At 48.2% G+C, this 24260-nt stretch overlaps 1 protein-coding gene across 1 annotated transcript; it reads left to right on the top strand.

Moving 5' to 3' along the window:
* The first annotated feature begins 14261 nt into the window (after positions 1 to 14261).
* MORN3 (MORN repeat containing 3) lies at positions 14262 to 23889 on the top strand. Its single transcript, XM_087423333.1, has 6 exons — positions 14262 to 14426; positions 17898 to 18055; positions 19949 to 20108; positions 22678 to 22862; positions 23138 to 23224; positions 23638 to 23889. Exons 1-5 carry the CDS (start codon positions 14282 to 14284, stop codon positions 23216 to 23218), a joined length of 729 nt encoding a protein of 242 aa, XP_087279459.1. The 5' UTR covers positions 14262 to 14281; the 3' UTR covers positions 23219 to 23224; positions 23638 to 23889.
* Positions 23890 to 24260: the final 371 nt, after the last annotated feature.

The raw sequence follows: 24260 nt of genomic DNA, 5'->3' as shown, positions 1-24260 counted from the left end.
ATAACACAAGACTTCCCGATTATTTCTGCCTAGTAGAATTTTGTTATGGTAAAACAAAGCTCCAAATCTCATCTCTCAGTTGAAGGAATTAGGGGCTGTTCTCTGCCCCCCGCACCCCACCATAAGGGTAACTAACAAGGGAAAAGAGGCATTGAATATAGAATGGAAAAGATGAAAGCATCACATTACACATATGCTTAATTTTTTTCTGGTTTTTATTTTGGGAAATTTCAAAAGAAAGAAGGAAGGAAGGAAAGAAAATTTTTATTTGTGAATTATGCATACTGGAAAGTGCAAACAAAGGTTAAGTACAGTTTAAGAAAGAATTATGAGGTGAACACCTATGTAACTACCACCCAGAACAAGGAGTAGAACGTCGCCAGCCCCCAGAAGCCTTGCACGGGCTGACTCCCAATTCCTACCCACTTTTCTCCCCCAGAGGTCACCACAATGCTAATTTTTATGGTAATTTGTTTTCCTTGTAGTTTTACCACCTATCTTTGCATCCATACATAACATAGGTTTGTTTTTCCTTGTTTGGAACTTTCATAAGTGAAATTATACTTACTCTGTTTGTTGGTTTGTTTTGATGCCTGTCTTCTTGTGCTCGCTATTGTTGTTAAGACTCAGCCATGCTGCTGTGACTATATTTCCTTTGTTTTCACTGCTAGGACATTCTGTTGTGTGAATAGCACACAGGTGATTTACCTGGGCTGTCATCGATTAACATTCGGGTCATTTCCTGTTTGGGATTTGAAGACCAATGCCACAAGGGCAACAGGCCTTCATGTATATTATCCTGCTATATAACCAGGAGTTAATTGCCAGAGGCAAGCTTACGCTTATCTTCAGCTCTACCAGATCACACCAAACTGTCTTCCAAAGTGATTCACTCTCTCTAAAAGAGTTCAATTCTTCCGCATTTTCAAATTACCTTTGAAAAGTGTATTTTATATGGTTGGTGGTTTAAAAAAAATTCTGAGTGCGTTTTCATAAAAGCTGTTATTGGGCTATTTGAAATGGGGACATAAGTGCCACTTGCCAGAAAAAGCATGTTAAAGAATTTACCAACTGCTCAGCACCTCTCAACTTTACACTCTGTTTGACAACAGTGCAAACATCACCATTTATACATTTTCCACACACCTGCAATGTGAATAGTTGTTAACTATTTAGAATGTGCTTTCACAACAGTATTTCTTTAATCCTCATAACAATCCTGAGAGGTAAATGTTATTATTGCATATTTTAGAAATGAGGAGACTGAGATTCAGGGAGTCACAGCTATCCAGATTATCCAGTAAATCACAGTGCAGGGGCTTGTAGCTCAGGTTATTTCTTTGTGTCACACGGTAGCTAGGCACCTGAGATAGTATCTTGTTGTACAGAAAATTTTGTTGTAAAAGATTCGTTGTAACCAGATCAACAGAGCACTGTACACTCCACAGGCAGAGTGTATTTCCTATTTCTTTATTTGGGATTTGGTCATGAAACTTGTTTTGGCCAACACTATCAAAGATTTTAAAGCACTTAATACACTGCTGGTGGGAATGCAAACTGGTGCAGCCACTATAGAAAACAACATGGAGATTTTTCAAAAAATTAAAAATAGAAATACCATACAATCCAGCTATCCCGCTACTGAGTATTTATCCAAAGAACTTGAAATCAACAATTCAAAGAGACTTATGCACCCCTGTGTTCATTGCAGCATTATTCACAATAGCCGAGACGTGGAAGCAACCCAAGCGTCCATCAACTGATGAATGGATAAAGAAGATGTGGTATATATATACAATGGAATACTACTCAGCCATAAAAAAAGACAAAATCGTCCCATTTGCAACAACATGGATGGACCTTGAGGGTATTATGTTAAGCAAAATAAGCCAGACAGAAAGACAAACACCATATGATTTCACTCATATGTGGAAGGTAAACAAATACGTGGACAAAGAGAACAGATTAGTGGTTACCAGAGGGGAAGGGGGTTGGGGGTGGGCATAAGGGGTAAAGGGGCACATATATATGGTGACTGACAAATAATAATTTACAACTGAAATTTCACAATGTTATAAACTATTATGACCTCAATAAAATAAAAAAATAAATAAAAGGAACTGCTTTAAAAAAAAAGCACTTAAATGAATAGATTTGCTTGCTTGCCCTTCTGCCATTGCAATGAGGAAAATATTCCTGATCACCCATTGATCCCAGATGGAGGATGGAGACACTTGGTACAGAGCTGCCCTAGCCAAGGCCAGCCTAGACCAGCCAGCCCACAACTGAGTGAGCTAAAGGAATGTTTATTGTTGTCTGCCCCTCAGAATAGGTTGCTGTGTGTTTTACTACAAAAACTGATACAATTTGGGATATGGGACTACATTTGTCATACAGAACCCTTCTTTATATTATTATTTTTTTATTGAAGTAACACTGGTTTATAACATTGTATAAATTTCAGCTGTATATCATTATATTTCAATTTCTGTGTAGACTACATCATGTTCACCACCCAAAGACTAATTATCATCCCAGAACCCTTCTTTGGAATGGTACCTAGCATTATGAGATTTTCATATTAATGATTTATCTTTAGGGCCTGCTATGGTCCGAATGTTTGTGTCCTCTCAAAATTTGCATGTTGGAATCCTAACACCCAATGTGATGGTGTTAGGAGGTGGGGCCTTTGGGAGGTGATTAGGTCAGGAGGGTCCAGCCCTCATGAAGGGGATTAGTGCTCTTATAAAAGAGACCCCACAGAGATCCCTAGCCCCTTCCACCACGTGAGGATACAACAAGTATGCAACCTGGAAGAGGGCCCTCATCCGACCATGCTGGTACCCTGACCTCAAAACTCCAGCCTCCAGAACTTTGAGAAATAAATTTGTTGTGTATAAACCACCCAGGCTTTGGTACTTGTTATAGCCACCTGAGCAAACTAAGACTGAGCCTAACACTTTAAGCAAAGAATGAGATCCATATTATTTGCAACAAAATCTCAATTTCATTCAACATTTTAGAGTGCAATTACTGCTGCCAGATATACGTATGTGTCTGCCACAGAGAATGTTTGGCCTGAAGAGCCAAAAAATATTTACTATCTTTACAGAAAAGGTTTACCCAATTATAATTCACCTCTGGGCTGTGGTGAAGGGGGGTCACTTTCCCTGGACAAAAGGGAAGCTAATACGTTTGGAGATCTGCCATCAAGAAAGAAAGGGGAGGGTGTTGAATTTCAGTAGCAACCAATAGTGTCCACCACAGGGGACCATAGACACCCACTCTACCGGCCCCTATTATCATGGCCCAGAACATGTCTGAGACACAGGACAAAGTAGGTATCAAATACAGAGATTATATCAAGGGAGAAAATGAAGTAAGCTGGGGGAAGGGCCAGTTTTTCAACCATTCACCAGACTTAAGAGGTTGGACAAAGTTATTATCCCTATACCTCTGTTGTCATCTTTTGAAGAACCAGAGACAAAATTATCCTTTATTCATCCATCCATTTATTCAACAAGTATTTACTAAGGATGTATTGGGAATTGTATTCATTTTCTAAGGCTGCCATAACAAAGTACCAAAAACTGGGTAGCTTAAACAACAGAAACTCATTGTCTCACAGTTCCAGAGGCTAGAAATCTGAAATCAAGGTAATAGCAGGTGTGGTTCCTTCTGGAGGCTCTGAGGGAGAATCTGTTCCATGCCTCTCTTGTAGCTTCTGGTGGTTTGCCAGCAATCTTTGGCATTCCTTGGCTTGTGGCAGCATCACTCCAATCTTGCTTGGCATTCTCCTGCTTCTCTATCTCTGTGCCCACATTTTCCCTTTACATAAGGAAATCAGTCACACTGGATCAGGATCCACCCTAACGACCTCATCTTAATTTGATCATCTGCAAAGACTCTATTTCCAAAGAAGGTCACATTCACAGGTACTGGGGGTTAGGATTTCAACCTCGTTTGGAGGAATACAATTCAACCTATAACAGGAACATGTTTTGAGTCTTACAAGGCCACTGCATACCTAAACTCAGCCTTAAAGGAGTAGGATGAAGCCAAGGAAGGAAAAGAAGAAGAAAAGAAGGAAAAATAGAAGAAAGGAAGAGAGAGGAAGACAAGAAACAGTAGGACTAGGGAAGACAAGAAAAAAAACAAAGATAGAGAAAAGTCAGAGGAGGCAGGCAGCACCAGCCACCTAATTTCTGGGCCCCAGTGCAAAATAAAAATATGGGATACCTTGTTTAAAAATTATTAGGAGGGCCAGCCCAGTGGCGTAGTGGTTCAGTTCACACATTCTGCATCAGCGGCCTGGGGTTCGCTGGTTTGCGTCCTGGGCGCGGACCTACTCACTGCTCATCAAGCCATGCTGAGGTGGCGTCCCGTGTAGAAGAGCTACAACTCTACAACTATGATACACAACTATGTACTGGGGCTTTGGGGAGAAAAAAGAAAAAAGAGGAAGATTGGTGACAGATGTTACCTCAGGGCCAATCTTCCTCAAAAGAAAGAAAGAATCTGGGAGACATCAGGGTGGTTCCATCAAGTAGATAATTGTTTTAAAAAAAAGGTAATAAAAAAAGTTATTAGGAATTTCAAAATGGTGACAGCAGAGCATTAAGCCAAGCTCAAGGCCCATCTGAGCACAAAGCCCTGTGTGACTCCCCTGTGGGGAAGATTGTGCTAACTGCGTCTTTTAAGTCCATTGTAGGTTTCCTTGTTTGCTTTTTCATTGTTTTTCTATGTTCTTTGTGAGGTGCCTATGAAGCAGTTCATTCTTTTTACAACAGGTTTATTCTTTTTTTGTGTGTGAGGAAGATCAGCCCTGAGCTAACATCCACGCCAATCCTCCTCTTTTTTTTTTGCTGAGGAAGACTGGCCCTGAGCTAACATCCGTGCCCATCCTCCTCCACTTTCTGTGGTACGCCACCACAGCACGGCCGGACAAGTAGTGTGTCGGTGCACGCCCAGGATCCGAACCAGGGCCACCAGCAGCAATGCACGAGCACTTAACCACTACACCATGGGCCGGCCCCCAACAGGTTCATTCTTGACTTAGGACCATTCTAAGATCCTATCTCTCAAAGACAAAATAGTTTAGGGAGATAGTGGCTACCTTTCTCCCTAGCCCCATAGAATGTCTGAGCAACTTCCTCAGGATACTTGAGAATCACCTTTCCTTTTCTTTCCATTGTTTGGATCCTTGATTAGGATTCATAACTCTTGGCTGGGAGGTTTTACTGGGCACTAGCTTGAGACTGTCTTAGTTTTCCCAACTTCTCCTTTAACCAAGTCACTGTGATCTAAAAGCCACCTTCTGCCCCAGCCCCTGCCATCAAAGCAAGTTCAAGAAAACACAATGGTTCTGGCCAATGGATTTGGACCCAAACTTCCTTAGCTTGGCATCTAGATCTCCTCACTCCCAGTCTACCCCACTATATTGTAGGACACCATCTCCCAGTTATTTGATGGCATCCTTCCATTTTAGTCAAGACAGCCTCCTTGTCATTCCTGCCTCCAAGACCTTGCCAGGCTATTCCTACACCTGAACCCCATGGTCCTTCCTCTCTGAGTGTGAATTTTTCAAGGGTAGGGGCTGAATTACATTCATCTTTGAATCTCCAGTATCCAGCACAGTGAACATATATAAAACAATACAATTACCACAAATATTTATGGAATTAAGTTGAAGAACTGACACGAGGTGCTTCCAAAACACTTATGAACTTATGACACAAAATCACACTTGATTGTAGACAGACTTGTTTCTTTCCTGGCTCTCATTTAACGTATCTTCCTAAGGATTTCCTGACTAGGACATACTTTCATGCTCGCGAGAACCTGTCCTCTATTTTGATTTTTCATCATACTTGTTTTCAACCTGGGCACATAGGAGGCAATCAAATGTTTCTTTATTGAGTCTTGAAGTCTTCCAGAAATGCAAAAATTCATGAGGAAAAAGAAAACTTAGGGAAAAATCTTCCCTCTCTCTAAAACCTTTAACACACATGTAAACAATAATCTTGTAAAACCTTTTTAAAATCGAAAAGTAAGTTCTCTGTGATCACATTCTGTTCTTTAAATTTCTAGGTTTAGTAATTTTTCAGCAGGGCATTTGGGATAGTTCCCAAACTCGGATTCCTATTGAGTTACATACGTCGTTGCCGCGCTTTCTCCCTCCGCCCTTTCCGCCTTGGAACACGATTCCCCCCACTTCCGGCAGACGCGTCCAGAGCGCAGGCGCAACTCCAGGAGCCATTCATCAACCTCCCGGTGCGAGGCGGATGTATGCGCATGTGCAAAAGGGGGGGGGGCTGGTTAATTGCGCGGGAGAATGCTGGCCCGCCGAACTCACGCGACTATCTCCGCCCACCTAAATAGGCGGGCGGAGCCGAGAGCCTCCTCACGGTTCAGACAGCGCACGCGCACTGAGTGCAGGGACGTGGCGGAGGAACAAGGGCGAGCCTTTACGCATGCTCATTTAAATAAGTGTGGAAGCTTTTCACGTCAGTTTTGTAACCCGCCTCCTTTCGCTGCTAAGCAGCCCCTGACTTTTAAAGGGCCAGAGCCCTTTTCCAGCAAATTTCTTTTTAAAAATTAAACGTTTATTGCGAGCCTGCTATGTGCCAGGCCCAACTTACATTGTCTCCTGTGTGCATTTTCCAGTTTTTCCTTTTGTAATAATTGTACTTTTTTTTTCGGTGAGGAAGATTGGCCCTGAGCTAACATCTGTGCCAGTTTTCCTCTATTTTGTATGTGGGACGCTGCCACAGCATGGCTTGACCTGCGGTGTGTAGGTCCACGCCTGGGATCCGAACCTGTGAACCCCAGGCTGCTGAAGCAGATCACTCGAAGTTAACCACTATACCACTGGGCCGGCCCCGACATTTGTAATAATTGTGATAAATTATGTTAAAATGTATAGTTTTGTGTAAATTTCTTTCCTCGCCCCATTTGTACCAGTCCCTTGGAGGCAGTTCTCTGAAATGGGAGGCAATGTGGTGTCCTCCGGCCAGGTCTTCCCAGGTCAAGAGGTCTGAGGTTGAATCCTGGCTCAACCACTTCCTTTGCTCTTTTACTCTGGATATCTTAACTTCTGTGAACCAAAGGGTTTGCTGATTTTTAAAATGAGGATAAGGATACCTACCTCCCTCATAGGATTGTGAAAAGTACACTTCTTTTTTAAGTGTGTAAAGTACCAAGTTCTATGTCTCATGCCAGCTATCTATTAAATAGTTGTCATTAAGTGGAATTATTCAGTCAGAAAATAGTTTTATAGTTTCTGTACCATAGTTCCAGATGGCTCTTCAGGAAGATTTACCTAATTGCCAGGATGGCTAACAGTATGTAATGGTGCTCCTTTCCCCACAGTGTTGCCAATATCACAGTCCATAATTTTTACACATTTTTCCTAGTCTAGACAGTATGTAATGGTATGGCAGGGTTATTTTAACTTTCATTTCTTTAATTGCTAGTGAGGCTGTGCATTTTTCCTTGGGATGATTTATTAACTGTATTCCTTTGCCTAACAACTATTTTCAAACACTGTAATTTCCACTGGCTTATCCTTGCAGACATTATGCTAGGTTCTGACAGAACATTTTGCTGACCAATTGAAAAAAAGGAAAAAGAAAGAGGATTGAGGGGGAGAGAGAGAAGTCAAAGGAAAATTTCCAAGGAAGAGACAGAAGCTAGAAGTCAGAGCTCATGCCCGAAAGCAGCACTGTCTAGCAGAACTTTCTCTGATCAAGGAAATGTTCTGTATCTGTGCAGTCCCATATGGTAGCCAGCTGCCATATGTGCCTACTGAATACTTGGAATGTGGCTAGTGCTACTGAGGAATTGAATTTTTATTTTTATTTACCTTAAATTTAAATATAAATAGTCACCTCACTGATGGCATAACCCTAGAGATTAGGAAAGAAGGAGAGAAAGGAGGGGAAAAGAGGGACCCTAGAAAGTCACTCAGAAGTGACCTCACATATATGAAGGGACTCAAATTTAGACTTTTGGCATTTTTCCTGAGAGAGTCCCAGAGACTGTCGGTCTTGACAAGAAGTGTGTTTAGTTTGCAAAAATCTATCAAGCTATACATTGATATTTCCACATTTCTATATATATTCTGCACTACAATAAAATTTGAAACATTTGCCACACTTTGCGTTACTCTCTTTAGTCATTTCTCTGACATTTAATTTATCTGAAGTCTCAAAAGTGGCCTGTGACTCGCTCTGGACATTTCAGAGCCCCTAGAGGGCGCTCATCCTTCATCGGAGACTTTCAAAAGCTTTATTGAGAGAATTCTCACACCAAACAATTCATCCATTTATAGTATACAATTCAATAATTTTTAGTCTGTTCACAGAGCTGTGCAACCATCACCACAGTCAGTTTTAGACTATTTTCCTCACTGCAAAAAGAAACTCTCTGCCCTTTAACTATCACCTTCCTATCTACCCCTCCCACTTCCCCAGACAACCACTAATCTATTTTCTGTCTCTATAGATTTGGCTTTTCTGGACATTTCCTTTCTTTTCTTTTCTTTTGGTGAGGAAGATTGGCCCTGAGCTAACATCTGTTGCTAATCTTCCTCTTTTTCTTTTTTTCCTCCCCAAAGCCCCAGTACATAGTCGTGTACCATAGTTGCAGAGTTGTAGCTCTTCCATATGGGACACCGCCTCAGCATGGCTTGATGAGCAGTGAGTAGGTCTGCGCCCAGGATAGGACCAGCGAACCCGGGCCGCTGAAGCAGAATGCACGAACTTAACTGATACGCCACCAGGCCAGCCCAAATCAACATTTATAATAGGGAACCTTGGCAATAAATTTGATGCCCATCAACAGGAAACTGGTGAAGGAAAAACTATTTGGATGTTAAAATGGTGTTCTTGAATGTTTCAACATGGGAAAATGCTCTGCCATTCTCTGGGTTGGTTTTTGTACAAACCAGTTTTGTAAAAAGAAAAAAAAGGTATATATAACATTTATGCGATTTGTTAAGAAAGTGCTCCCAGGAGAAACTGGTTAATAGACCGGATAAGTAGGATAGGGGAGAAGCCAAGTGAGTTCAGCCTGATCCCATGGGGAACTCTAGAGCAAAAATTACACTTCACAAATATTCTATGAATCCACTTATGTGAGGTACCCAGAATAGGCAATTCCATAGAGACAGAAAGTAGATTAGAGGTTACCAGGGGCTGGGGAAGAGGGAATGGTCATTGTTTAATGGGTTCAGAATTGCAGTTTCAGATGATGAAAAAGTTGTGGAAATGAATAGTGGTGATACTTGCATAATATTGTGAATGTGTAACAGCTAGATCTTAAGTCAGCATGAGGGGGCCCGGCCTCGTGGTGCAGCGGTTAAGTGCATACACTCTGCTTCCTCTGCCGCACGGGGTTCGCAGGTTCCGATCCCAGGGGCGGACCAACGCACCGCTTGTCAAGCCATGCTGTGGCGGCATCCCATATAAAGTAGAGGAAGATGGGCACAGATGTTAGCCCGGGGCCAATCTTCCTCAGCAAAAAGAGGAGGATTGGCATCTGATGTTAGCTCAGGGCCGATCTTCCTCACACACACACAAAAAAATGGCATGAGGGAAGCCATCTTAGGGAACGGAAGCAATGTTGTGACTATGATTCTGACTCACTAGTCTCTGTAAATACATTCTAGCCTGCACGTAACATAGATGATTAAGCACCTCTTGCTTTTGCAAAATACATGATCTGCTAGTATTATGACTCTTGCTGTGATAAGATGATAACTTTGTTTTCTGAGTTCCCCAGAAACATGAGGACCTCCAGAAAGAAAAACTCTGTGTTGGTACCCATCCTGAATGACAGAAGAAAGAGATAATTTGGCGCCTTGAAGTTCGTCACACCGAATGGTCGATGTCCCTAAACCCCCTCCTTCCCTGCCCATTTCCCCTATATAACTGCCGGTTCTGCCAGGTAGTTCAACAAAGAGAATTTCATAGGGGGGAATTAGTTACAAAGGTGTTGGATGCACATAAAGAGTGCTAGGAGAAAAGAAGACAGCCTCCATATGAGCAACTGAGGAAGTCACTACCCTACCTGGGACAGGAGGGACAAAGGCAGCAGGTGGTGACAGAGCCCAGGGGCCAGACCAGATGCACTCTCCGCCAGAGATACCACCCACCTGCGGCAGAGAGAAAGGGGAAGAAATACCCCAGCTTCTGCCTTCCTCCTGCCCGCCACTGTCTCCTGCCCACGTCTCCTATTGGCTGAATGCAGCCAGAAACGAACTGACCAGAGGCCTGAGAAATGTAGCCCCCACCAAACAGAACAGAGCAGAGGAAGGGCAAAGAACCGATCTGAGGACAAAACGGCCATGACCACACTTACCGTTCTTCTGTTCAACAGGGACGTACTAAGTGTATGTTATGTGCCAGGACTGTGCTAGATATTGGGGCTACAGCCTGGAATAAATGGCACAGAGAGACAGCACAGTTTGGGGTAAGACAGAAGTGCTTCTGCACAGCTGGAGGAAGCCTCCACTCCAGGAAGGCTGCCTCTAGCCCATATTGTGTCTTTGTGCAAATCAGAAAAAGTCCCTCCAGGAGGACACAGCCCCTTGGGCACACAGCTTGGCCAGCAGCTGGGGCAAGCTGCATACTCCTGGGCAGGGTACTATTTCCACAAAGGGGCCTGGAGATTTGGCTTCCTCTCTAGAAGGAATCCTTAACCTGAGGACCAAGGATTCCTGGAGCAGGGGTCCCTGAAAGCATATTCATTCATTCATTTGACAAACATTTATAGAGCAACATCTAGGGGCCAGGCATTTCTTCTAGGTCCTAGGGAGACAGCAGTGAAAAAAACACAAAAACTGCTCTGACTTCAAATATGGCAACATGCTGATAATTGTCAAATATAGGCAGAGGTTGTAACAGGTGTTCATTGTACTATTAGTTATGTTTTTCTGTGTGTTTGAAATTTTTTACTTCAAGTTGGAAGAAAAAAATCTTTGCCTTCAAAGAGACAGACAATAAATATCTGTGTGTGTGTGGGTGTGGGTGTGTATGTGTGTGTGTACCAAGTGCTAAAGAGAACACGCAACAGGAATGAGGTTGGCAAAACAGGTTGGGAAGTATATATGGAGATTCCAATTTTAAATATGATGGTCCAGCAACTCCTTACTGAGGTGATGTTTCAATAAAGCCCTAAAGGGGAGGAGGGAGTGCTCCAGGCTGCTATCTGGAGGAAGAGATGTCCTGGCAGAGGGCATAGAAGAGGCAAAGGCCCTGAGGCAGGAAGATGCCCAGCATTTTCCACAAACAGCCAGGAAGCAAGTGTGTGGCTGGAGCCGAGGAAGACTGGGTGCTCCAGTAGGCGCCAAGGTCATAGAGGAAAGGGGAGGAATGTGGGCAGATGCCGCAGGGCTTTGAGGGCCACTGTAAGGACTGTGGCTTTTATTCTGAGTGACAAGGGGAGCCACTAAGGATGTGAGCCAAGGAGTGAAGAGTGTCGTGGGCCGACTTGTGTCTATGTAAAATGCGTGCATCTTCTAGGGGTGGAGGAGCTATACAGGTTCCCTCAGATTTTCATAAGAGACTAGTAGACCCTCAAAAGACTGAGAACCGGTGTGATGTCGGTTTTCCCTTCAAATCTTGCCGCCTTATCTTTGCACCGTTTCCTGCCTGCTTCGGCCGTTGCATTCGCCCTGGAGAACCCCAAACGCGAGAGGGCCAGGGGTGGGGAGGGCGGTAACCTCCCCGGGCACACTGTGGCCCACGCTCTGCAGACAGCAGGTCTCCCGGCTCGCCCACCAGCCTTTGGCCACCAGGCCGCTGCACCAGCCGGCACTCGACCTCCCCAGGCCGGAAGACGTCCTTGCCCGACGGCGGAGGACCTGCATCCTTCCCCATCCGCGGCCCCGCGAGGGCACAGTCTCCTCAGGAAGGGGCGTGCACTGCCGGGCTGCTTTGCTGGGGCCCCGCGTTGCCATAGAGACCCCGGCCAGGCCCGGGACGCCGGAGCGCGCACTGCCTGTGGCAATTGAGGTTGGAGGCTGCGACCCCACGGCTCCCACCCCGGGAACTCCGGATCCAGGCTCCGCCCCGCGGGAGAGCGCGGGAGAGCGCAGGTGAGCGGGCGCAGGTGGGGCCGGCGGGGGCTCGAGACTGACCCCCAGCTGTCTGGGCCCCGCCCCCTCCACCTTCCATTGTGGTAATTATTGTTATTCAGTAACAAAACAACAGGGGCAGAGTCCATGCACCGCGCTGCAAGACGTTCTTTTCCTATCAGTAGCTCATGTGTTAAGACCGCAACCTCCTTTTGAGTAGAACTTATGTTCCCGAAAGGGTGGGACAGAGGATGATTTTCTATTACACTGATGAGGCGTTAAGTAACAACCAGTGACGTCGTAAGAGAGTTATTATATTCTAGGTTCTCTTACAATTCTGAGTAAGCCAAGGAGAAAGTGTCAGTTTAGGGCTACTATAGCATTAACACCTTTCTGAACATTTGCTAATCTCATCTGTAAGCCACAATATCTAGCTAAGACAAAGATTGGTTTCTTTTCAGTATTTTTATTTTGACAGTTACCTTCCCCTTAGGGTAACTGATACTGGTTTTCCATTTATAGTAATGATATGTAAAGTCTCTTTCTTGGATAAATGTGTTGATTTTTTAGAGTGAATTAAATATAAAGATTCATCAGAGTAGAATGGTTCTTGAAAGTGGGAGAAGAAAGAAAAACCTTAAATTTAGGACCTGAGACTGTTTCCCCCCTCCCACCTTTTGTACTCGCTGTTTTCTTTGCCTTGAGTAACGCTCCTATTCCTGGGCATGACTGTCAAAGTATGTACCAACCAGGATGGTTGGTCAGCCTGGGCAGACTCCTGGAGGCCCCTGCTGTAACCCAAGAGAAGGAATCCCTTGATGGGCGGGGCCCAGTGCAAAATGAAAATGGGGGACCCTTGCTCATAAAGTATTAAGAATTGCAAAATGGTGACAGCAGAGTAGTAAACCAAGCATGAGCCCTTCGCAGCATGGGGCCCTGTGCAACTGCACAGGTCGCATACCCATGACACTGGCCCTGGATGGCTGGATGCTGGGACACCATGATCTCCTGGAACTGACTCAGCCCTGAGGTCATTCTGATTGGTCAACACGTTTGCATGCTGATGGTTAAATACCTAATGCCAGGCCCTGCTGCAGCACTGCTGGTGTGTGTGTGAGTGTGTGTGTGTGGACTCCCCAAACCCATGGAGCAGCATAGATGGTATTTGTTGAGGGGAAACAGGAATTGCCAAGATTGGGAGGAGACCATCTTTATCACCTTGCACAAGCCCCATGGAGACAGACAGACAGACATAAATGTCTGCACTGGAGATCCTGAGGACATGAAGAGCATAGATGGGGTCTCCCAAACTGGGGAGAGGCCCTGGAGCACCCAAAGTCTCTCTGCGACCCCACAAGGCAGGGCAGGGAGGAGAGCTCCGATGGTGAGGCAGACAGGTAGAGTACCCAGGCAGAGGTCAGACATCAGAGGTAGGAGGGTGACCAACCATCCCGGTGTGCCTGGGGCTGTCCCAGTCTTAGCACTGAAAGTCCAAGGTCCCTGAAAACCCTCAGTCCTGGGCAGTCTGGGACAGTGGTCACCCTACAGGCAGTATCTTTAGTTGGGGCATTCATGACAGCTCGGAAACCCCGGCAAAGCCAGTCCCTGGGCTTTCCCACCATCCTATCCACCAGACAGATGAGGCAGGACCAAGGGGGCTAAAGTGCTGGGTGCTGGTCTGGTGGTGGGGGGGGGGCCTGTGCGCTGTGCCATAGCAGCTGTCTGCCAGCCCAACACAGCGTAGCTACCCCCCACTTCCCTGAAGGGCATCCCAGTGCTTACCACTGGGGGCTCCGGGCCAAGTTCTAGCTGTATGGCCAGCATCCACTCTGATGGGTCATACTGGTTATTAAATGTGTGACTGTCACTCTGCCCAGGGGCAGCTCATCCTCATGCCATCACAAAACCCCCTGCTCTACTGGTTTCCCTGGGTTCCCAAGCAATTGTGCCATCAGACCCCCCCAGGGGGCCCCTGGAGAAGCAAGGGAGGGCACAACCAAGGGTCAGTTCAGCACAAAAGGATCCTCCCCAAGGGCTGCGCATCTCCCTCGAGGACTCAGAACACACATGACTCACCCCATTTGAGCTCAGACAGGTGCATCCTTGGGAAGCCCTAGGATCCTGGCATTAGGCGGGGTGCACTGAGCCCCCGATGTCCCTAACCCTTTGCCAGCATCCTCTGGCCCCGCAGAAGCAGCTGACATGCCTGTCTCCAAGTGCCCACATAAGTCGGAGCCCCTGTGGAAGGGATGGGACCGGAAGGCCCAGAAGAATGGACTGAGGCACCAGGTGTATGCTGTCAATGGCGACCGCTATGTGGGTGAGTGGAAGGACAACATGAAACACGGTGAGTGGGGGACCCTCAGGGGCTCGGGCGGTGAGTGTAGGGTCTTGGCTGTGGTGGGCGACCGGGACCAAGAACGCAGGGTGCAGAGCTCACTGGGGACATAAGATGTGTCCCCAAGGCTCCCCAAAGGGGTAAATCTAACTTGCACCAGCCAGGGGACTCCACACGCTGGGGCTCTGGAACAGAACTCAGCCCTGACCTAAGCTGAGCAAAGGGCTCAGGGATCAGCAGGGGACAAAGTGGTCTTGAGACACCAGCTGCAGCTAGGGCTCTGAAGACTCCAGCTCCGTCCCTCCCCTCTGAAACCTGGGCTCAGCCTGGGGTAGCTAGCAGGAGGAAAAGGTGGTCCCCCAGAAACGGGCTAGCAACTGGGGTTCTGGTCTTCACTCAACCCTGACACCATTCTGAAGACGGCTGAGCCTGAGGTCTGACCAGCAGTGGGCGAGGGAGGATTCCCCCCGCCCCCGAAGTATCTGGGGCTCCGACTTTAACTGAGCTGGGCTCTGGGTCTCACCAGCAGGGAACACGGGGGTCCCGTTGATACAAACTAAGCCCTGAAGGAAAAATAAAAAACAGTGGCATGGCTTCTCACTCCACTCTTGCAATTCCAGACTCTATGCTCTTTTTTTTTTTTTTTAAGATTTTATTTATTTTATTTTTTCCCCCCAAAGCCCCAGTAGATAGTTGTATGTCATAGCTGCACATCCTTCTAGTTGCTGTATGTGGGACTCGGCCTCAGGATGGACGGAGAAGTGGTGCCTCGATGCGCACCCGGGATCCGAACCCGGGCCACCAGCATTGCAGCACACGCACTTAACCACCAAGCCACAGGGCCGGCCCCAGACTCTATGCTCTTAACCACCTTCTCTCCTGCCTTCCAGTGTTAAGTGCTTTGGAGTCCAGAAACCTGGGTCAGAGTCTCAGCTCCACCAACAAGGGCCTGGAGTGAATCACTACACCACTCTGAGCCTCAGTTTCCCCATCTGTAAAATGGGAATAATATCTATCTGTAAAGATAAAAGATAACATCTATCAAGCCTGTAGCCCAGGGTCTGTGCAGAAGGGGAACTTCTGGAATGTTCTCTGAGGGCTGAGCATGGCAGGGATCTCTATTCAGAACCATCCTTGTCTAAGAAGCCCACCAAAGAACTGACCCCACCCAGCATGTGACACAAATCCACCCTCAGCTCTGACTTAAAGGCCAGGCTTGGGGCCAGCCCCATGGCTTAGCGGTTAAGTGTGCACGCTCCGCTACTGGCGGCCCGGGTTGGGATCCCGGGTGCGCACCGTCGCACCACTTGTCCGCCATGCTGAGGCGGCATCCCACATACAGGAACTAGAAGGATGTGCAACTACAACCTACAACTATCTACTGGGGCTTTGGGGAGAAAAAGGAAAAAAAAAAGGAGGAGGATTGGCAATAGATGTTAGCTCAGGGCCGGTCTTCCTCAGCAAAAAGAGGAGGATTGGAATGGATGTTAGCTCAGGGCTGATCTTCCTCACAAAAAAAAAAAAAAAAGGCCAGGCTTTATGCAGCTGCTCTGAGCTCTGTGTGTGGTTAAAGATGCCTGTGGGTGTACTTCAGTCCTTGTGGGCAGCATGTGGTGTGGACAGAGCCCTGGACCAGGAGTCAAGACCCTGAGGTTCTGAGACTGGCGCTACCACTGAGTACCACATCCCATTCTCTGGATCTGGGCTGCCCCACCTGTGATATGGCATTGTGGGCTGATGTGGCCTGCTGAGTGAGCCCTCCTTCTGTGTGAGTCCTGCCTCCCCTCTGACCCTGGAGGCATAGAGCTGATGGGGCTGGGGCTGCAGAAAGAAGACCTGTCCGAGAATCCAGGCCCAACCCCCCTTCTTCAACACTCACCTTTTGACCAAGCTCAGCTGGGTTGCTGTGATGTAAACAGATTAAGCAGACTGGAAGCAGTCAAGAGAGGAATCACGTGGGGCAAGGACAGGCCCCAGTGGTTCCCAGACTGCTCATTCATCCACCCATTAATGCACTCCTGCTCCTGCCAGGCCCTGTACTGGGCATCTGCATATTCCCCACCCTCAGGGAGCTTTCAGTCCCCCGGAGAACCTGCACAACAGGTTTTCCCGTTTTACAGATGAGGAAACTGCAGCTCAGAGAGAGGAAGTGACTTACTCAAGGTCACATGGCTAAAAGTGGCGGCATCAGGGTGTGATGGAGACATGAAAGGGGCCATGAGAACATAGTCAGAGGTGATGTTTGAACTGAGCCCAGAAGGGTAGGAGGACAGGTACAAACAAACAAGTGTTCCCTGCAGTGTGGCAGGGCCCTACCTCAAAGGCAAAAATAATTGCTATCTTTCCTATTTGCAGACACTGTTCTAAGTCTTCTACATATATTAATAAATTTAGTGAAGAGAACAAGCCCACGAGCTAGTCTTATCCCCATTTTACAGATGAGGAATCTGAAGCCCAGAGAATTAAGTTAATTGCCTGAGATCAAAAAGCTCACAGGGACAATGTTGGATTTGTTCCTGAGCTACCAAGAACCAAGACATGAATTGGCCCATATATGTACTCCACAAATATTTTACTCATCCCTTTGTTCAACAAATGTCTTTGTTCAAGTATTAGTCACTTACAACGTGCCAGGCACTGTTCTTCAGTGGTGGGAATAGAGCATTGAGCAAAATAGACCAAAGTCTGTGCCCTCGTGGAGCACACATTCTCCTGGAAGAGACAGACAACAGACAATAAACGATAAATAAGTAAATTATCTATTATGTTAGGAGTTGATAAGAGATATGGAAAGAAACAGCAGGATAAGCAGGCAGAAGAGGCTTATTTTAAATGGCATGGTCAGGGTAGTCCTCATTGAGAAAATGAGATTTGAGCAAAGACTTGCAAGTGGAAGGGAGTAAATGAATATTTGGGGAAGAGTGTTCCAGGCTAAGGGACAAGCAGGTACAAAGGCCCTGAGGCGGAAGCCTATCTCGGTGGGTTCCAGGATCAGCATGGAGGCCATAGTGGTTGGAGGGCAGTCTGGAAGGTGGGAGTGGAGGACACAGAAGTGGCTGGAGTAGTAAGAGATGGGCCTCCATGTATGTTCAGGAGAACTGAAGAAATATGCAGAACATTCTCTAGAAACCCTGGCCATCTGACGTATCCATTCGGTATTATTCATTCCATTCAGTGTTATTAAGAGATGAAGCTGAAATGCTGAAGGGGCAGATTTATACTTGGGGTTTGCTATATCAATCACTCTGGCTTCAGGGCAAAGGGCTGGAGAACCACTGTTTGTAGAAATGGAACTCTCTTGGGGTTTTCCCGGGTACTGGGGGTCTAGAGAGGAGGCACAGACCCGGACACAGTATTGGAGGATTGTCTAGTCTAGGGGCCCCTGACATCCAGGCAGACACAGTGCCTGCCTCTGCACACCCTCCCCCCGGGCCCCATGGAGGCCATGTCTGCAGTGTTGGCACATCCGTGTGTCACCAGGGAAAGGAACGCAGATCTGGAAGAAGAAAGGAGCCATCTATGAGGGGGACTGGAAGTTTGGGAAGCGAGATGGCTATGGCACCCTCAGCCTTCCTGACCAAGAGACGGGAAGGCACAGGAGAGTATACTCGGGCTGGTGGAAGGGCGATAAGAAATCGGTGAGTGGTTCCCATCATGCCCTGGGGTGTGGGCCAGGCATGCTGTGTGTGGGTGTGGATGTGGGTGTGGGTGTGTATAGCAGTGGCAGTCAGAGAGGCCTGGGAGAACAGGGGGGGATCTGAGGGGAGGAGGGCAGGGTTGCTGTGTGGGTGGGAGAAGGAAGGGGTGGGGGTATCATCAAGGCTTCTCAGAACAAAACCCAGGAAACAGGAAGCAAGAGGAGAGGGCCCAGGGAGGAGCCCTGAAAGGCACTGTGGCTACGAGAAGCCAGCCAGGTTGTGTGGGGGCGAAGTTTCCTCCCGCCTCGTACCCACTCATTTCCTGGCTTTCTTTTCCCTGGGCATCCCTTTCTAAGAATCCCCCTTCTGTTTGGCCTGGATAAGACTGGGAGGAGGGTAGGAAAAGTGGGAACGAGAAAGTAGAGGCCACACCCTTGACCACAGGACAAGAGAGGAACATCCTGGGGGTAGAAGCCAGCCAGAGGCATGTCTCCCACCCATAAACGCCCGAATCCTCACCAGAGGCCATGGAGACAGGTAATAATACAGTATTGCTGTGGAATAACTGCTATTGTGACCCTGGAACATGATATATGGTACTTCAGTTAACTCTCACAGCAACATCAGCACCAGCAGCATTATTATCATCATCATCATCATTCCCATTTTACTGATGAGGAAACAAGCTCAGAGAGGTGAAGTGCCTTGCCTGGGGCCGCACTGTGGACAAGTGGTAGAGCCCAGGACTTCATGATCTCTGTCTCAAATTGCTTATGGGTGGGGGGGGGGGGGGACGACAGGACACAGAGATCCCAAAATAAACAGTTTACATATAATACAATGTTAGGATACAGGTTTTCATCTCTATCCTAACACCTAGCCCAGAGGAAGATCATTGGGAGTTCAGGGCAGGCTTCCTGTAGGAGGTGACACCAAAAGATGCAAGGAGGGCCGGCCCGGTGGCCTAGTGGTTAAATTCGTGCGCCTCCCTTCTGAGGTGCGGGGTGGGGTGGGGGGGGTCGGGGGGGGTTTGCTGGTTGGGATCCTGGGCGCGGAGGTACTCACTGCTCATCAAGCCATGCTGAGGCGGGGTCCCACATCGAGCAACTAGAGGGATATACAGCTATGACATGCAACAATCTACTGGGGCTTTGGGGAGAAAAAGGGAAAATGGGAGGAAGATTGGCAACAGATGTTAGCTCAGGGCCAATCTTCTGCAAAAAAAAAAAAAAGATGCAAGGAGTTAGCCAGGGAGAAAAAAGGAGCAGCGGAAGTGGCAAGGGAGGCAGAAGTCGCAAAGGGAAGGAGATATTAAGCAGCAAGATGTGTATGCCCACAGGGCTGGGAGTGAGGGGAGGGGTAGGTGGGGGCCTTGAAGGTTATGTGGGAAATCAGGATTTTAAGAGGTAAACTTGGCTGCTTAATCCAGCCTCCTTAGGTGTGATCCTTGGGGAGTCCATGATTCTCTGTGGTTGGATGCTAAGTGTGGTGTTTATGTTCATTTTTCTGGGGAGAAAGTCCGTAGCTTTGATCTGATTCTCAGAGGCATCTGCGATTTTTAATAGGGTCAAATCAGAGTTGGGGAGACGGGGAAAACGTGATCAGATGGGCAATGTAAAGATCCTTCTCGCTGCTGTATGGAGGATGCATGGGGCGGGGAGAATGGGAGAGTGGAAGAGGGGAGCCAATGAGGAGGGGAGAAATCATGGTGGCTGCGTGACGGCCGGAGCAGAGAGGTAGAGGGACATGGACAGCCTGGGGAGAATTTTCAACCACGGCCATCAGCTTGGATGTATGGCTGAGGGAGGAAGTAAGAAAGAAGCCCGGGGTATGGCTTGGGTGCCAGGGAGGATGGTGGGGGCGCCATGAACAAGGACACTTCGGTGCTTTCAGGGCTATGGGATGCAGTTTTTCGGACCCAAGGAGTATTACGAGGGTGAGTGGTGTGGCAACCAGCGCAGCGGGTGGGGCCGCATGTACTACAGCAATGGCGACATCTACGAGGGCCAGTGGTGCAACGACAAGCCAGAAGGGGAGGGCATGTTGCGCCTGAGTGAGTGCCCCGCCCCGCCCCCGCCCCACCCCACCCCACCCGGCCACGCCCCCAAGACAGCACTCCTCTTGGCCACGCCCCATCAGGCCACGCCCCGGGTCACGCCCCGCAAAGCCCCGTTGAGGTGAATGGGAGGACCAGATCCTGCCCTTAGGGAGCTTATACTCTAAAAGGGGCGCCTAACAATAAACACTTGAGCAATTAAGACAGTTTCGTATGGTCATAATAATCATAGCCTACACTTAACAGCACTGAGCCCATTTAGTCCTCACTACAATCCTAAAAGATAGGTATTCTTATCCCCATTTTACAAATGAACTGAAGCACAGAGGTTAAATCTCTCGCTGGAGGTCACACAGCCTGTTAGTTGTGAGGTCAGAGTGCTAAGGAATTCCCCCTTGAAAAGTGGTGGACGTGTGAATGGAGACCCGAAGGAAGAGAAGGAGCCAGATATGCGTTGAGCTAGAGAAGAGCATTCCCAGGCAGAGGGAAGAGGACAGAGAGCCCGCACTGGGGTCAGGACTTAATGCATTCTTTACACAGCGACCAGAGTGAGCTTTTTATAAAGTGGAACTTGTCACTGCCCTGCTCTCAGCCTTTCCATAGCTCCTTATTGCCCTGAGACTGAGTTCAGAGCCCTGATGGGGGTCTGTGGGCCCAGCATGATCTGGCCCTGCTTGCCTCTTCAGCTTTGCCTCCCACCCTTCTTGCCCTTGGTTTTGCCCTATTAGCGTTCTTTCAGTTCCTCCCACATGTTCTGCCTCAGGGCCCTTGCACTGCTGCTCCCTCGTCCTGGAACAGAAAGAAGATCCCCCAGAGCTTTGCATTGTCTCCTCCTCAGAGAGGCCTTCCCTATCCACCCCACCTAGAGCACATTCTCCCCGTTATTCTCAGCACCTGCTTCCTTTCCTTCCTGGCACTAGGTGTACAATCTTGGGCAAGTTACTTCACCTCTCTGTGCCTCACTTTCCTCACCTGTAAAATGGGAGTAATCATCATACCCTTCATAGGTCTGTAGTGAGGGTTAGATGAGGGAGTCTGTGTAAAGTGCTTAGAACCGGGCCTGGTACCTAGTAGGCTCTCTGTAAAGCTAGTGTCATTGTCCTTCCAGACTGAGAGCTGCATAAGCACTAGGACTGTATCTGTTTTGTTCCCCATTGTTTCCCCCGTGCGTGGCACATAGTAGGTGCTCTTGGTGAGGACACAAACCAGAGCCCAGAGTCCTGAAAACTCAAGATTCCAACTCCCAATGAGATTTGGTCAAGTGGAGGCATTGGGGCAACTGGACTAATGGCTTGAACTCTGGAGCCAGCCTGTCTCGGAGCAAATCCTGGTTCAAATTCTTACTAGCTGCGTGACCTCAGGCAATTTGCTTACACTTTCTGCTTCAGTTTCCTCATCTGTAAAGTAAGGCTAAAAATAAACCTTAACTAGGGTTATTGTGAAGGTTAAACGTGGGTTCTATTTGTAAAGTGCTTAGCATGGGGCCTGACACATGACAGTAAGTACTCAGTGATAATATCACTAGCTCTTGCTTCTGTGTAGCAGGGGTCCACAAACTACGGCCCTTGGGCCAAATCCAGCCTGATACATGTTTTTGTAAATAAAGTTTTATTGGCACACAAACTTGCTCGTTCATTTACATATTGTCCTTGGCTGCTTTTGCACTGCAATGGCAGTAGCTACGACAGAGACCCTGTGGTCTGCAAAGCCAAAAATACTTACTATCTGCCCCTTTACAGAAAAAGTTGCTGACCTCTGATCTTGGGTCTATCAATACTCCTCTAAGTCATTTCCGTGTATCGACTTGTTTAATCTTTACAATCATTCTCTGAGGTAGATGTTACCATTATCTCCGTTTTACAAATGAGGAAATGAGACAAAACCGTTAAGTGACCTGCCCAAGGTCACACAGCTAGTGTCTGAACGGAGAAGTGTTAGCTTTACTATTATTACGTTTACACCACTACCACCATCAGATGAGAAGTAGAATTGATTCTGATTAAGAGCATGTTCTCCTGGGATGAACGGCCTTGGTTTCAAATCCTGCCTCTGCCACTTCTCAGCTCTGTGACCTCAAGCAAGTCAATCAAACTCCCTGAGCTTCTCAAGCTCCATCTGTAAAATGGAGTCTGTCATCCTTCACAGCACTCTTCTTGTGAGGAGGAAGTGAGTTCAGAAACATAGCAAAGAACCAGGCACAGAGTAAGTGCTGAAAAAACATTGTATGTATTATTAGCTATATTTTTTACAGATAGGAAATGATGCTAAAAGAGTTGCTTGTCCAAGTTCAAGTAAGTAGTGGAGGCAAGACATGAAGCAGGTCTGATTCCGGAAGTCGCTGACACCCCAGGGCTCTAACGTTATAGGTCAGTCGTCTCAGACACCACTCCACCCACCCAGCTCAGCATACTCTGGTCAACCTGGTTTCCTTCCAGCTTCCTGGTGGGCATAGTGTCTAGCCCAGGATCAGCAGAGGGTCCAGCCCGGGCATGGTGGAGGGGCCCGCCTGGTAGTCTGGCCTGGTTTGGTGTGCCCAGCACCCACGCCTCCCTGTCCTATCCCCCAGAGAATGGAAACCGCTACGAGGGCTCCTGGCAGAGAGGCATGAAGAACGGCCCGGGACGTTTCTTCCACCTGAACCACGGTCAGCTGTTTGAAGGCTTCTGGGTGGACAACGTGGCCAAGTGTGGCACGATGATTGACTTTGGCCGTGATGAGGCCCCTGAGCCCACCCAGTTCCCCATTCCTAAGGTGGGCAGCTCCCACGAGGGCCCTGTGGCCACACCCAGAGAGAGACTGAAAACAGCTCCCCAGCCACACCCAGCCCAGCTGGCCCAGCCCAGTCCAGCCAGGGAACAGACAAGGTTTTGTTTTCAGTCAGGGCATCCCCAGGGAGGCAGGCAGCACCCCACGAGGCTGGCATCACCCCCAAAGTAAGCAGAACCCCTCAAGGCTGGCAGCACCCCCAAGGCTGGCAGCCTGGGCTTTCCGTGCTCCCCAAACCAACCCCTGCTGTTTCCCTCCAGGCCAAAATTCTCGACCCCGATGGTGTGCTGGAAGCAGCTTTGGCCATGTTCAAGAAGACAGAGGAGGAAGAAGAGGAATGACGCCAGGTGAGGGGGCAGGCACGCCTGCCAGCCTCTGATGTGGTGGGGTAGCTCCTAGGGTCTCCTTTGGCCAAGGAGCTCAGCGGCAGGACCAGAGAGGGTGGGTTTCTTAACTCTTACAGTCTAGCTGGTCCTTTTTGGTTCCTCTCCTTCAAAACTCATTTCCCAGACCAGTTCATTCCCGTCCTGCCCAAATCCTCCCATTTGCCTCCTGGGCTGAATGCTGGATTGGAGCCAGGTGGTCTGCTTGCCCCCAGATGCCCTTGAGTGAGGCGGTTTGTCCCGGCCTTCACTTGCACACCTGTCCAGTGGGGCCTCCAGCCCTAAACCCTCCTGGGGTGGGTATAAATGAGGTTCGAGGAGAGGGCACTGCCACAGTCTTGGAAACGCCAGCTCCCACCACCCCCTTGCCGCTGCAGAGAACACCAGAGCTTGGAAGAAATTCAAGCCCACATCACCCAACTGCTCAGACCGGTGCGGCTCCTGGAGGAGCCAGTGGTGACTCCGGGCGCAGCCTGGCACCCTCAAAGGGCACGCACTCCTTCCAGCACTGGATTGTTCTTCACCCACAGGGGCCAGTGCTTCTCTCCCCGGCTGGCCTCGGGGACCCTCTCATTACAGCCTTCATTCTAGGACCCCATCTCTGAGTGTACGAGAATAAAGGAGAATCTGGTGGCATTAGCCTGGGGCCTGTGGTTGTGGATGGGGGCGTGGGGGGAGCCTCCGGCGTGATTCCAGGTAGAGAAAAGGGAAGACGTCCCCATGGGCTGCATGGGTTCACCTTGGGGGAGAAAGGGGAGGTGTCTCCAGGTCTCTGACCTCTGAGATACTCCAGAGGAGAAAGAGCCTGCTTCTGGTCACACTGGTCACTAAGATTTGGGGTTAAAACCTGACCTGGATTCTCAACCTGACAGAGACTCTCAATTTTGGAACCCCACGGGAGCTTTAAAAACTACGGATGCCCAGGTCCCACACTCAGAGATTCTCATCTGGGGTGAGGCCCAGGCCTTCATAGAGTTCTCCAGGTGATTCTAATGTGTAG

This window comes from Ceratotherium simum, chromosome 35, assembly GCF_057802395.1.
Source record: "Ceratotherium simum simum isolate JZ-2026a chromosome 35, ASM5780239v1, whole genome shotgun sequence".
NCBI lineage: Eukaryota > Metazoa > Chordata > Mammalia > Perissodactyla > Rhinocerotidae > Ceratotherium > Ceratotherium simum.
The sequence above is the reverse complement of the archived record's forward strand: the minus strand, read 5'-3'. Positions and strand labels throughout refer to the sequence as shown.

Coding starts and splice junctions, on each gene's coding strand:
- MORN3 (XM_087423333.1), top strand. CDS start 14,282: ATGCCTGTCTCCAAGTGCCCACATAAGTCGGAGCCCCTGTGGAAGGGA. Junction 18,056..19,948: donor GGAAGGGCGATAAGAAATCG/GTGAGTGGTTCC, acceptor CGGTGCTTTCAG/GGCTATGGGATGCAGTTTTT. Junction 20,109..22,677: donor GGAGGGCATGTTGCGCCTGA/GTGAGTGCCCCG, acceptor CCTATCCCCCAG/AGAATGGAAACCGCTACGAG.